This window comes from Somniosus microcephalus, chromosome 26 (assembly GCF_052327205.1).
Source record: "Somniosus microcephalus isolate GS21.2 chromosome 26, FLI_Smic_1.0, whole genome shotgun sequence".
NCBI lineage: Eukaryota > Metazoa > Chordata > Chondrichthyes > Squaliformes > Somniosidae > Somniosus > Somniosus microcephalus.
In genome coordinates, this window is record NC_141012.1 from 8,929,857 (window position 1) to 8,945,287 (window position 15,431).

Here is a 15,431-nt window from a genome sequence, read left to right on the forward strand (position 1 = left end):
CCCCTCCCCACTTTCCCCGCCTCTGCACCTACTTAAACCCTGTTATGTCTCTAACTTCTTCCAGTTCTGACGAAAGGTCATCGACCTGAAAGGTTTACTCTGTTTCTCTCTCCAAGGATGCTGCCTGGCCCGCTGAGTGCTTCCAGCATTTTCTGTTGTCATTCCTTCTCATTTTTTTTCTGGTGCGCGGTCCCTTTAAATTTACTGCGCGGTCGGGCATGCGCGTTGCCCTTTCCAGCTGGTGAGCAGCCTGCGCAGGACCTCCCGATTGGTGCACGGCCGCGCACCTCAGGGGCAACAATGCCCGTAACCCGTCGATTAATATGAATGATTAAAATCATGGCTTGCGGTCTCATGATTTCCTGAAACTGCGCTCTCTCGGGCGCGCTGCTTCAAGCCGGGAGCACGTCAACTCGGAATTCAGCTGAACTACATTTCAAACACTTTTGTCGGTTAACTCTATTAATGGGTTAAATAGTTGATACATATAAAAAAGTGAACAATATCTTGTGCATGTACAGAGCAAACGTTTGCCGTGTGTTTTATTAAAATATTTTGTACGATTACAATTGGGTATCAGAGAAGTAAAAGTTGCAATAAGTCTGGTCTGCACCTCCAGTCAGAACATTGAGAGAAGAAGTCTATCAGGGAAAAACATTCGTTCAGGAAATTCCGGCCCAAATGCACTCATAGATGAATCCAGGACTACGAGTCTCTTTGGGAAAGGAACCTCAATTACATTTCTTTAACACAACCTTTAACAAGTTCATTTTTAACGGAGCATCCTAAGTGAAGGGTCAAGGCCCATGGTGTAGGACACCAGCAAGGCGAGCGAACACGAGGCAAGTCAACAATGACCGGCTCGGTCACACCAAGCTCGGGGTTTTCTAAATCTCTGCAGGTTGTTGGAGGAAGGGGAAGACATGAGGGCGATGAGGAGTTGTACGGTTTCAGGGGATCCTGGGGAAGAGTGAGTTACAGTAGGAGATTCTGCAATGACTCTTGGTTGCAGCACAGTGAGGGTGTAGGGAAAGTCATGTCGGATTGGGATATGAGGACCAAGAAAGGAAAGCTCAGAGGAGGAACAATCATCGCAGAGTGCTGATGAAATAGAGGGAGCCAAGTATCTTCTGCGCTGCATGTAATCTTAACGAAAAAGTCAGAGTGGGAAGAGGCAAGATCTTCCCGCTGTATTTACAATGTCACCAATATATAGGGGATTAATTTTAACCTAAAATGCCCATCAGTGACCTAACAGGATCAGGTTGAACGGCAGTTTTATAGCCCGCCCAATATTGCTCTCCATTGAGGCTTCAGCGGAGAGTGAAATCAGATCGGGTGCAATACAAACCTTGCACCCGATTCTCATCAGTTTCACGACTGGCGGGTCCGATTAAAATCACCAGAGGGCCTCCCCCGCCTTGTGCACAATGACTCGGTCAGATATGTGGACCCTGCAGACGACAACAACACTAAAGGAGGTCATTTCACCCGAACCTAGCCGGCGGGATATTGACGGGATCGGATCAGCCGCCCATTTTACTTTCCATTGACTTCATTGTGTGAAACTGGCAGCTGATCCGATGGCGTCCGTTCCTCACCGGGCGGGTTAAATTAAAATGTCCCCCGCCAAGACACAAGATGAGCAACTCTTCATGCACGTGGCTGCAGAAAATAGTTTGAATGTTTTATAGCAAATCATGGATGCATTTAAGGGGAGGCTGGATGAGTACATGAGGGAGAAAGGAATAGAAGGTTATGCTGATGGAGTGAGAGGAATTAGGGCTGGAGGAGGCTGGTGTGGAGCATAATCACTGGCAGGGACTAGTTGGGCCGAATGGCCTGTTTCTGTGCTGTAGACTCGATGTAATGCGATGTAAAGCAAACTATACACGTGTGCCGTGCCAGGTGGAGGGAGGTGCACAGCCTGATATCTCGTCAGCTCAGGAGTATTGCCAGATAGACCACAGGGTGCCCAGACTGATTGCATAGGCCAGGATCGCCAACAGGTATACACGGAAGAGGAGAACGTCCAAGACGTACCCCACCTGCAGCCACTCCTTCGCGATATCTCTGTACTCGTCCCGCTTCTCCAGGAATTGGCGGATGGCGGAGATCTCCTGCAGAATGTTGTCCACTGCGGGTAGGGAGTCCACCTGAAGTGGGCTGGAGTCCACTGGTTTCTCGCAGTCCGCCCCGTTCTCACAAATGAAGTGATTGAGTTGCACTGTCAAGATAAAGATTTTTTTTTAAAACACAGTTGCTTTGAGTTTAAAATTCTCATCCTCCTTTACAAATCCCTCCCTGGCCTCGCCCTTCACTATCTCTGCAACCTCCTCCAGTCTTAAAACCCTCCGAGATCTCTGCACTCCTCCAATTCTGGCCTCTTGAGCATCCCTGATTATAATTGCTTCACCATTGGCAGCCGTGCCTTCAGCTGCCGGGGCCCTGAGCTCTGGAATTCCCATCCTAAACCTCCCCGCCGCTCTCTCCTCCTTTAAGACGCTCCTTAAAACCTACCTCTTGGTCACTTGTCCTAATATCCCCTTCTGTGGCTCGGTGTCAAATTTTTGTTTGATAATCGCTCCAGTGAAGCGCCTTGGGATGTTTTACTAAGTTAAAGGCGCTATACAAATGCAAGTTGTTGTTGTTGTCGTCGGATTCTTTAGGTGACCACAATTAGAGCAGCTCAGGTGCTTCGACGTAATGTGCCCCAGAAATGTCTTCACTCAGAAGGTGCTGAACCTGTGGAATTCTCTACCACAGAAGGCTGTGGAGGCCAAGTCACTGAATATATTTAAGAAGGAGATAGATAGATTTCTAGACACAAAAGGCATCAAGGGGTATGGGGAGAGAGTGGGAATATGGTATTGAGATAGAGGATCAGCCATGATCAGATTGAATGTTGGAGCAGGCTCGAAGGACCAAATGGCCAACTCCTACTCCTATGTTTCTATGTTTCTATATGACCTGCAAGTGCACAGGGTGAATTTCCAATCCCAGTCATCCATCACTAAGGGCACCAAGTTAAAAATAGAAAGAACTCCCATTTCTATAGCGCCTTTCACGACCTTGGGACTTCCCAACGTACTTAACAGCCAATGAAGTACTTTTTGAAGTGCAGTCACTGTTGTAATATAGGAAATATGGCAGCCAATTTGCGCACAGCAAGATCCCACAAACAGCAATGTGATAATTACCAGATAATCTGTTTCATTGATGTTGATTGAGGGATAAATATTGGCCAGGACACCGGGGAGAACTCCCCTGCTTGTCTTCGAAATAGTGCCACAAGATCTTTTACATCCACCTGAGAGGGCAGACGGGGCCTCGGTGTAACATCTCATCTGAAAGACAGAACTCCGACGGTGCAGCGCTCCCTCAGTACTGCCCTTCCGACAGTGCGGCGCTCCCTCAGTATTGCCCCTGACAGTGCGGCGCTCCCTCAGTACTGCCCCTCCGACCATTGCAGTACTGCAATGGAGTGTCAGCCTAGATTATGGGCTCAAGTCTCTAGAATTCGAGGAGGAGGAAGAGCTCCCTTACATGGTGTGGGGGCGGGTGGGGGCAGAGGGCAGGGGGCAAAGGGTAGGTTATCCAAGAACATTCGTAATCACTTCCTAATCTCCAGCTTGAAAGGCATTGGCTTATTGATCTCAGCATATTGGAGTTTAACTTAATTTTCTTCTGCCAGTTTTTTCTCTCTTGAAAATGCTGATCGATGTTGGAGTAAAGTTCCACTGGCACTATGTCTGAATGTTGGCAGGGTTGGCAGCTTTAATTGTGGGAATTCATCCCGTCCCCACCTGACATTATATATATTGCACACACACCACACAGACCACACCCAGCCACCCACGACTACACACCCGCAAACCCCCACACCCACCCCCCACACCCACCCCCCCACGCACACCCACCCCCGACACCCACCACCCCGCACACCCACCCCCCCGCACACCCACCCCCCCGCATACCCACCCCCCCGCACACCCACCCCCACAAACCCACCCCCCCACACCCACCCGCGCACACCCACCCGCGCACACCCACTCCCTCATGCATCCCTGCACACACACATACCGTGCACACCCCAATCACACACACACCCCACACCCGCAAACCCCCACACCCACCCCCCACAGCCACCCCCGCACACAGACCCCGCACCCATGCCCACCCCACGCACACCCCACCCATACACATACTACACACACACCAATGATCCCCCTAAGGTGCGTGAGTGTGCGGCCGTGCATCAATTGGGAGGTCCCCCGCAGGCCGCTCACAAGCCGCTGGAAGACACCACACAGCAAATTTAAAGGGACCGCGCACGGGAAAAAAAATTCGATGGAACATTGTCGTCCATCCAACACATACCACACCCCCGCACACTTTCCAGCAGAGAACACTGGCTGATTTCCCTCTATTGCTTTTCTACTGTCACACCAACTGAGATCATGACAGTCCAAGGATTTGAACAGGGGCCTTCCTGTTTTGTTGAACTCAGTGCGACATCACCTGGTATAGTTAGCAACTGATCCACCAGCAGTTTAACTGTTAAAGTGGCAGGACAGTGTGATTTGTTTAATAGGGAGTCACTCATCAATTTAATTGACCGCCTTAATATTTTTTCCCTTATTGGCCCTGGGTTTTTTCTCTTTTTTTGCCTCTCCCAGATTATATGGGTGAGATGGGTGAGAGAGGGGGGATGAAGGTTGGGGAGGGGGAGTGTGATTGGTGTCCAGTCACAAAGCTCTAGCCATCAAGGTGTGTGGGGCAGGCTTGATGGACCTGCTGATCTTTTCCTGCCTTTCAATTTTGTATGTTCTGACGTCCTTAAGTATCGATGTGATTACAAAATCTGGCGAACTGATTTATGCTACCGCTTGTCCTGGGATCCATTCACCTACCTGTGCTGCCCTTTTTGTCCCTGGGATTATCTGGTGTTTCGCCGTGATGGCGCATGGGATGGAATCGCTTTTTGTCTCTGATACAGAGCAAGACCGTGGCTTTGTCCAGAACCAAGTTCTTCACCCACTCCGGGACGTGTGGCTGGAGGTCCTGCTTGTGCACCAGTCGCACGATGAGAATGGTCTCAGTCAGGCTGATCACCAGCAGGGCCATACACACCACGAAATAGACACCTGGTGTAGAAATGGGGAAAGATGGAGGGGTAGAATAGGATTTGGTTACCGAAATAGTCTTTCCCTAAACATGAAGTTCAACTTTTGAGCAGATTGTCTATTGACACCACTGTGTCGGCCAATGAGTTGGAGGTGGAGCAGGACTTACAGCAGGACTCAAACAGAGTCCATTTACTCAGCAAACAGATTCTATTTAAACAGCACACTACAGCAAACAGTCTACAGAGTCTACTTAAAAAGAGTCAATACGAAATACAGCAAACAGAACTCATGACTGAAACTACAGCAACGCAGGGTGATTTCACCAGCAAAATGCAATGAGTGGAGGATAATTACACAATAAAAATTATGTGTGTAAATTCAATCCCAGTCACTTACAGCAGAACTTTGCCAGTGTTGACACATCTGCTTAACTTTTGAGTGGTTTGGAATTCCTCAGGAACCACGCTGAGGATGGTTCCCATTTATCGCCTCCAGGGTTTCCTACCTAGTGATCAGCAGATCTCTATTATAAAAGCAAAATGCTGGAAATCTGAAATAAAAACAGAAAATGCTGGAGATATTCAGCAGGTCAGGCAGCATCTGTGGAGAGAGAAACAGAGTTAACGTTTCAGGTTGATGACCCTTCGTCAGAACTGGAAAAGGTAAGAGGTATAACATGTTTCCCCATTTACACCTCCTCTAGACCCATCTTTTTGATTCTTTACTTGTCCCATTACCACCTCCTTTTGTCTCACACCATCATCCCTTTTGTCATTTAATCTCTCTTGTCTTCCACCCTATCACAGACCTTCCCTTTTGTTCTTTCCTCCCCTCCCCCCTTTCCCTGCCTCTATATTTGCTTTAAACTGGTTCCATCTCTAACTTTTTCCACTTCTGAAGAAGGGTCATTGACCTGAAACGTTAACTCAGTTTCTCTCTCCACAGATGCTGCCTGACCTGCTGAGCATTTCCAGCATTGTCTGTTTTTATAACGTATCTCTATGTCCCAGGTACAATCCCTGATACTGTTTTTTCTCTTTAAAATATGCAATGCACAAACAGCTTTTTGAAGAAAATGGCAGATTATCGTTCGATTCAGCATTCAACCAAACCTGCTGCCGACACAAACCAAGAACTGACTATGAAGTGGGCCAAGTTTCCATTTACCTATCAGTGGAGTCCCGATGGCTGTAGCTGGAAGGGTGTCAGACACGATGATCAAAAAAACGGAATACCCCAGAAGAAGGGTAATTTTAAATGACACTCGCTCCCCACTGTCAGGAGGTAAGTAAAACCCTATGATGTCCATGACCATCAGGAAGATACTGGGCAGCAGCAAACTAACCGCGTAGAACAAGGGGCGCCTTCGGATGACAAGCTGAGGTAAAACAAAAGAGAGAAATATTGTCATGAAAATATTATGGGTAGAAGTTATACCACAGATTTACAAAGCCCCGGTTAGACCACACCTGGAGCACCGTGTTCAGTTCTGGGCACCACACCGTAGGAAGGATATACTGGCCTTGGAGGGAGCGCCACATAGCTTTACCAGACTCCAAGGGTTAAATTACAAGGAGGGATTACACAAATTAGGGTTGTATTCCAAGGATTTTAGATGGTTAAGGAGTGATCTGATCGAAGTTTTCAAAATATTAAGGGGAACAGATAGGGTAGATAGAGAGAAACTATTTTTTCACTGGTTGGTGACTCTAGGACTAGGGGGCATAGCCTAAAAATTAGAGCCAGACCTTTCAGGAGTGAAATTAGGAAACACTTCTACACACAAAGGCGGGTAGAAGTTTGGAACTCTCTTCCGCAAACGGCAATTGATGCTAGATCAATTGTTAATTTTAAATCGAAGATTGATAGATTTTTGTTAACCAAAGGCATTAAGGCGGATATATGGAGTTAGGCCACAGATCAGCCATGATCTCATAAAATGATGGAACAGGCTCGAGGGGCTAAATGGCCTCATCCCAATGTTCCCCCTAAATTTTTTTGGGTGCGCGGTCCCTTTAAGGGGCCGTGCGGCCCATTCACAGTTTCACACATGCGCGAAATTTAACATCGGAAAAGCCGTAACCGGGCTTTGCGGCACTGGCAGACAGCCGCGTGGCCGCGCTTCTTTGAGGGAATGTTGCCTACTCCTGTTCCTAACCGTAAAAGATATTCTCAACACTCCCCCCACCCCCAGGAACTCCTGACTATAATCACATTCATCGATTGCTATTTTGAAAAGAAAAAGAATTTGAGGTTGTAAGCAAAATGACAAATGAATACAGACAAATGAAAGGTTCATAGCACAGGGCAATACCAAAGTTGGAAAGAGCAGGAGTAAAGATGGGATCAATCGAGAATTAATGATTAGGTGGTGGCAAAGTTCTGAGGTAGAGTGGCTTGTCAGCCGTGGCTCAGTGGGCAGCACTCTCGCCTCTGGGTCAGAAGGTTGGGAGTTCGCAGTCACACTTCAGAGACTTGAGCACAAAATCCAGGCTGACACTCCAGTGCAGTGCTGAGGGAGCGCTGCACTGTTGGAGGTGGCATCTTTGAGATGAGATGTTAAACCGAGGCCCCGTCTACCCTATCAGGTGGATGTAAGAGATCCCATGACACTATTTTGAAGAAGAGCAGGAGAGTTCTCCCCAGTGTCCTGGCCAATATTTATCCCTCAACCAACACCTAAAAACAGATTATATGATCATTATCACATTGCTGTTTGTGGGATCTTGCTGTGCACAAATTCACTGCCGCGTTTCCTACATGACAGCACTTCAGAAATGTACTTCATTGGCTGTAAAGCGCTTTGGGACATCCTGAGGTTGTGAAAGGTGCTATAGAAACGCAAGTTCTTTTTTTAACTGTGGAACTCTTCATCTCCCTTAGTTTTTCCTAATTCTGACAATCGACCCAAGGTCAGTGTCACTTAACCACTGCTTTCTGATTTATCTCCTCTTTTTCTCTTATTCTGTTCATCCTCGGTAGTACAAAAAATAAAAGACCGTTGTCCCATCAGCTTGGACTGAATTTGAGCTCAGGCTCCAGATGTCTAAAATTTATAAAAAATTTATGAAACTTATAAAATTCCGACAGGACTGGACAGACTAGATGCAGGAAGGATGTTCCCGATGGTCGGGGAGTCCAGAACCAGGGGTCACAGTCTAAGGATAAGGGGTAAGCCATTTAAGACAGAGATGAGGAGGAATTTCTTCACCCAGAGAGTGGTGAACCTGTGGAATTCTCTACCACAGAAGGTGGTTGAGGCCAATTCATTAAATATATTCAAGAAGGAGTTGGATATATTTCTTAAGGTTAAAGGGATCAAGGGATATGGGGAGAAGGCAGGGACCGGGTACTGAGTTTGGATGATCAGCCATGATCTCATTGAATGGTGGAGCAGGCTCAAGGGGCCGAATGGCCTACTCCTGCTCCTATCTTCTATGTTTCTATGTTTCCAAGTAGAAGAACAGTTTTTTTTTAATACACTCCGTGCTGGAATATTACAAGAACCTGCTTATACATAGCGTGTGACAGCACATCACCATACAGCCTTGCGTAGACCAAAAGTTAGCCATAAGTGTTAAGTAAGAAGGACTTACAAAGAAGCGCATTTCTGCGTAGCCGTCAGACACTCCTCTTTCAAGGTTAAATTCGTTGAATTGGGTATCAACGTAAAGGAGCTCCCATTCGCCTTGGTTCATGAAAACGCTCCTGTCATACTTCACGACCTCAGGCGATCGCCACAGCGAAATATTAATATCTCGAACTGAAAATATATGGGAAAACAGTTGGACAGCTTGCATTCTAATTTTAGACCAACACTGCAACAACAACTTGCATTTATATAGCGCCTTTAACATAGCAAAATGTCCCAAGGTGCTTCACAGGAGCATTATTAAACAAATTTTGACACTGAGCCACATAAGGACATATTAGGAATAACAACAGAAAATGCTGGAAAAACTCAGCAGGCCAGGCAACATCCGTGGAGAGAGAAACAGAGTCAAAGTTTCAGGTCGAAACCCTTCGTCAGGACTGAAAAAACACAGGAAATGAAACAGATTTCCTGTGTTTTTTCAGTCCTGACGAAGGGTTTTGACCTGAAACATTGACTCTGTTTCTCTCTCCACGGATGTTGCCTGGCCTGCTGAGTTTTTCCAGCATTTTCTGTTGTTATTTCGGATTTTCAGCATCCGCAGTATTTTGCTATAGGACATATTAGGACTCAGTTTGGTCAAAGAGGTAGATTTTAAGGAGCGTCTTAATGGAGAGAGGGAGTTGGAGAGGCGGAGAGGTTTAGGAAGGGAATTCCAGAGCTTAGGGCCCCGGCAGCTGAAGGCACGGCCGCCAATGGTGAAGCGATGAACAACAGGGATGCACAAGAGGCCAGAATTGGAGGAGCGCAGAGATCTCGGAGGGTTGTAAGACTGGAGGAGATTACAGAGATGGAAAGTGGGCGAGGCCATGGAAGGATTTGAAAACAATGATGAGAATGTTAAATCGAGGCGTTGCTGAACCAGGAGCCAATGTAGGTCAGTGAGCACAGTGGGTAATGGGTGAACGGGACTTGGTGCGAAGCTTGGTGTTCAATATAATTAGTGCTGTGCGCAAATTGGCTGCCACATCATTTGCTACACTTCAAAGGTACTTCATTGGTGGTAAAGCACTTTGGGACATCTAAAGGTCATGAAAGGGTTATATAAATGCAAGTTCTATTTCTCTCTCCTAGTTCTCTGTGGAAATTAAACGTCAGAAAGCTGGGAGTGCCGCCAGGCCAGCATATTCCGGCCAGCCCCTGACACCAAATTCTCCAAGTCCGTGCTCCCGTCGAGTGAGCCACCGAGCCAGGAGCACAGTGTCACAAAATGGACCCTCCATTGTGCAGTGGATGCCATTGTTTGCCAACAACAGGAGATTACAATGTTGGAACGAGCTCAACAAATGATATATAATATAACAATTATAATATAATTAATATGATCAATATAACAATATTTTATATAATATGATATAGTATAATTTATATAATCACATAAGATCATAAGAATTAGGAGCAGGAGTGCCCTCGGCCCCTCGAGCCTGCTCCACCATTCAATAAGATCATGGCTGATCTTCGACCTCAACTCCACTTTCCCGCCCGATCCCCATATCCCTTGATTCCCCTAGAGTCCAAAAATCTCTCGATCTCAATGACTCAGCATCCACAGCCCTCTGGGGTAGAGAATTCCAACCCTCTGAGTGAAGAATAATATATTCAATATAATTAATATAATATAAAAATTCTCTTGCATAACAACCAAATCTCATCAGCATTAATGTGGCTTTCCTCATGATTATGCTATAAAAAGAGATTAATATCAACACTTCTGCTTCTATTGTGTTGAGGAGTGAGTCCCAGGACATTGTATCTAACAACTTAATAGCATTACATTGAAAAATAAAACATTAATGTCTTCCTTTCGCAGTCAACTGCACCCATTTAGTTCCTGTCATCTAACTACAGGAAGCTGTGTGTTATCCGGAGGCTAAATGTCCGGCAAGCTCGAGCCACCCGCAAAAATCAGGAGCCGTTGTGTTTGTTTTTTTTTCTTCTCATGGCTTTTTTTTCAACAGTCAGGCTCTGCAAAGTCTCTGTAGCTTAGCAACAGCTTCAGAGAGACGCTTCCAAGGTACGGGCCGACTGTTTAGAAGCTGTTGCTAAGCAACAGTGTTTGTTGTCAGATACGGAGATGAAAAGCTCCGTATGCTTCAACATTAACGCTGGAGTGTCCGGCAGTTTTGAGGGAACGGCAACAGCTCGGTCCCGTCGGTGCCGGATAGCACAAAGTTTCCTGTAATGCTAAATTAGAAAGACTTATATATCAATTGGATATAAAGTTGCTTTTTTTTGTGATTTTTTTTTTGTTGCCACTACACATTGGAGGTCTTCTGCCCATGGTCTTCAAAACCAATGGGAAACAAAAATATGCAATTTTCCATCTGGTTTAGATTTGTTTATTTATCCTCCCATCCCTTCTCCACAGTTCCCTGCTCCCCCATTTCAGTCGGGTCTGCTCATGGCCAGGCATCAAACTCCCATTGATCGATTGAGAAGTCCCAAGGCCAGAGCTTTCTGAGGTAAGAGCGGGTGGGTTGGAGGGGTGGGGGGAAAGTGAAAGTTGAAAAAACATGAACCCGACCCCAACCCGCCCACTTTCACCTTTCACTCAGGCGGGACGGGACCGGGGGGGGGCGGAGTCTGGCCTTGGAGCCCCCCCTCCCCCCCCCCACCCACCCACCACCCGCCATCCTGGGCCCAGCACCTACCTGGTCCTGTGGCCTCCTGGTCCGCGTACCCCGCACAACTGGAAGCCAACCTGTCACTCAGGCTGACCCCCGGGCGGGGAACCCGCCGCTGACGTTGCACGCACGCTGTGGTGCTAAAACTCCACAGCATGCCGGGGAACCCGAACTTCCAGGTTTCCCGCTTTCTCCAAGGTTCCCCCGCACCGTGCGGGTGGGACCCGGCAAAATCCAGCCCCAAAGCTTCTGCCAGTGCCGCTCTTGAACCCACCGCTAGATGGGGCACAGCAGTTGGCTCACTTTTTTTTGTTCTCGCTACCTCCAGGAAGTAGCTCCTTTCCACTTGCTATGACATTGCTGGCTACATATAGTGACACCACTATTCCTGCCCAGAATGGAAATGATTGGGTAATTCCCCCATCAATCACGCTTGCTGTTAGTGGCTGGGATTGATTTTATGCACATGATGTGTATTATGTAACTATCCTCCACTCCCTGCATTTGGCTGGAGAAGTCACCCTGCTTTTATCGGGAGATTTAGCTGTAGTTTCAGTCATGAGTTCCTTTTGCTGTAGTTCATAGGGACTCTTTTTAAGTAGACTCTGTAGGCTGTTTGCTGAGTAAATAGACTTTGCTTGCTGTAAAATAGACTGTCTGCTGTGAGTCCCGCCCTGTGTAAAATGGGCGATAGCAAATCAACACCCCGTTTTACATTTCTCTTGATTTTTATTTCCACTGAAGTCAAAATTACTCCCCCCACCACCTTTTTTCCAAAATTCCCATCATTCCTCATGCAAAACCACAACAACAAAAAAAGTGATTTCTTTTACATTCTCTGTTACTTACTGTTGTGCAGCCAGCTAGTGAACGTCAATGTGCAGTTCTGGACATCAAACGGGAAGTTGTAGATGTCCAGGCTACAGGCGGTGACTACCTGGATGGGCTTGTAATTCTTCACTTGGCCTTCATAGTTAACGTAAACATACGGGATTTCAGGGGACTTACCTACGTCAACACTGAGAGAAAACACATTGTTAAACAGGCTACCACAGGGAGTAGTTGAGGCAAATAGCATAGATGCATTTAAGGGGAAGATAGATGACATGAATCTTGTCATTCATGTGAAAATGACTTATGTAATAATACTGGGCGGCCTGCTGGTGGCGCTGTCCAGGGAGAGTATAAATACTCGGGCATGGGCCCAGCTTGCTCAGGACATTCTTTAACAGGAACTAGTGAAGGACACAACTAGATCTCCATGTTGAAAAACAGTTGATTAAAGCCTTGTTTAATACTCAGACCAAGTGCCTAGTAGTTTTCTTACGTCAGTAGATAAGCACATGAGGGAGAAAATAATAGGATACTTTGATGGAGTGAGGTGAAGTAGGTGGGATGAGGCTCGTGTGGAGCATAAACACTGGCATGGACCAGTTGGGTCGAATGTCCTGTTTCTGTGCTGTAGACTTGATGTAATTCTATGTAATAACCAAAAGAAATTCTCAATTTGAGTGTGAGAATTTAGAGACCTTCCCCTCAACACCAGTAAGTGTTGTATCGATGTTGCAGTTAAGAAGTTGGTTAGATCCAGACTGAAGTCAATGAATCCGCAAGATGGAGGTTGTAAGCAGAGTCTAGCTGCTGAATGCAAAGTTATCTAAAACCATTAATAATTCTTGTTTTTTTTATCCTTTTATTAGTCAATGCTGGATTATTAATAATCCTAAGAATATAACACAAGAAGAACACCAACTGGTGTGGATGAGTTCAAAGAATATTGGGCCTGAAATTGCGGTCGGAGGCTTCCCACGGGCGAATGCCTCCAAACCATAAGTAGACTGGTAATCCATCCGTACGTACCTGATGGCCCCGGACCTACGAAGACTGGCGTTCCTGGGCCTGCGGGTGTATGCAAGCATCCCTGGGATCACGTGGGCTGGCCCAACCAATCAAAAAGGGGGATTCCCATTATGCTTACGGTGATTCCATTTACGTACAGAATCCCCATAAACACAATAGAAATGACATAAAAATACATTTTCACACAACCTAAATAAAAATAAATCACCTCATGTTTAAAATTAATTCAAATACAATTTAATTAAACATTTAAAACAAAAATGTAACTTTTTGAAAAATAAATGTAAACATTTTTAAAGGGGCCAAAAATAGGCTAAACTAATTTTACATAAGAACATAAGAAATAGGAGCAGGAGTAGGCCATTCGGCCCCTTGAGCCTGCTCCGCCATTTGATAAGACTTCCCTGCCCGCTTCCCATAACCCTTGACTCCCTTATCATTCAAAAATCTGTCTATCACCACCTTAAATATATTCAATGACCCAGCCTCCACAGCTCTCTGCGGTAGAGAATTCCAAAGATTCACGACCCTCTGAGAGAAGGAATTCCTCCTCATCTCCGTTTAAAATGGGCGACCCCTTATTCTGAAACTATGCCCCCTAGTTCTAGATTCCCCCACGAGGGGAAACATCCTCTCAGCATGTACCCTGTCAACCCCCCTCTAGTGAATCTTCTCTGAACTGCCTCCAATGCAAGTATATCCCTCCTTAAATAAGAAGACCAAAATTGTATGCAGTACTCCAGGTGTGGTCTCACCAACGCCCTGTACAGATGTAGCAAGACTTACTTACTTTTATACTCCATCCCTCTTGCAATAAAGGCTAACATTCCATTTGCCTTCCTAATTACTTGCTGTACCTGCATGCTAACTTTTTGTGTTTCATGTACAAGGACCCCCAGATCCCTCTGTACCGCAGCATTTTGTAGTCTCCCTCCATTTAAATAATAATTTGCTTTTTTATTTTTCCTACCAAAGTGGATAACCTCACATTTTCCCAATTTTAAAGGTCTTTGAATGTTTAAATGATTTTTAAAAATATATTTTAATATTTATTTAAACCCTTGCACTGGTAATAGAAGGCCTTACACCTGCTTTTACCTGGTGTAAGAGTTTGGTGGGCATTCGCTGGCCAGTAGTTGTCCAACCCTGCGTCAGTGAATGTCCATTTCCTTTGGATTCGTACGATCTGTCCAAGCTGAAACTTGACAGATCGCAAGTTCCGGGTTTTCGCGCATGCGCATCGTACAGGGAAACCCGGAACTTGTGGGGCATTTATGGCTGCTTACGCTGTGCGCACATGGTCATAGGCCCCGGAAAATCCAGGCCAATGTTATAAGTGTTACAAAATTATGAGACTACAGAACTGTCCTATTTCATATACATTTGGGGTACGGTAATCATAGTGGTTATGTTACGGGACTAAAGTGAGTTCGATTCCTACCGTGGCAGTCTGTGAATCTGAATTCAATTAATTGAATAAATCTGGAATAATAAAGTTAGTATCAGTAATAGGGACCATGAAACTATTGGATTGGATGCCACTAAGTTTGAAAAGAATAGATGAGTCGATAAAAGTCATGGTTGAGTGACACAAAGATAAGAGTTTTAAAACCCTATGGCCTAGAAATTTGGTGGCGCTCGCCTGGGTGCCGGAATTACCGCTCCGGACGGAGCCGCTTGCGCCAGCCGAAAATTCAGTTTCAGCGCCCCAAATGGAAGTGGGGTGCTGCTCGAGGCACCCCGCTTCCCTCTTGGGGCGCTGCAGCTGAATATCGCAGCGCACCATGCCGCAGCGCCACATGCTGCGGCACGGTACGCTGTGGTACTGCAGGCCTTCCTCCCCTTCTTAAAGGGGAGGGGCCTGCACCAGCGCGATCGGAGATCGCGAATGCCGGCAAAAGAGCCCGGCACCGAGGAGAAGTGCCGGGCTCTTGGGACACAGCTGGCACTGCCCGGGGGGCTCAGGAGGCCGGCGCGAGGAGGTGCTGGCAGGCGGCCAGCGAAAAAAATGGCCGCCCCGCACCTCCCCTTTAATTAGCGCCACGACCGCCGCAGGTAGGCCCCCCTGAACCAGTCGCAAATTGCGACCGGCGTGACAGCGGGGGGCGTGACCAAATATCGTGATTGGGGCGGTAGCGGGGCGCTGCGCACACCGATGACATCATC

The 15,431-nt window shown here is 46.6% G+C and overlaps 1 protein-coding gene across 1 annotated transcript in view; it reads right to left on the reverse strand.

Annotated features, from left to right (window-relative positions):
• Positions 1 to 542: 542 nt before the first annotated feature.
• The window catches only part of htr3a (5-hydroxytryptamine (serotonin) receptor 3A), a 32,516-nt gene continuing 17,627 nt past the window's right edge, over positions 543 to 15,431 (reverse strand). Inside the window, exons 5-9 of the mRNA XM_085968250.1 lie at positions 12,255 to 12,424; positions 8,726 to 8,892; positions 6,297 to 6,507; positions 4,914 to 5,147; positions 543 to 2,227 (exon numbers count right to left, since the gene is read on the reverse strand). Coding sequence (XP_085824376.1) covers positions 1,944 to 2,227; positions 4,914 to 5,147; positions 6,297 to 6,507; positions 8,726 to 8,892; positions 12,255 to 12,424 — 1,066 coding nt within the window. The 3' untranslated portion in view covers positions 543 to 1,943. The remainder of the gene's footprint in view (positions 2,228 to 4,913; positions 5,148 to 6,296; positions 6,508 to 8,725; positions 8,893 to 12,254; positions 12,425 to 15,431) is intronic.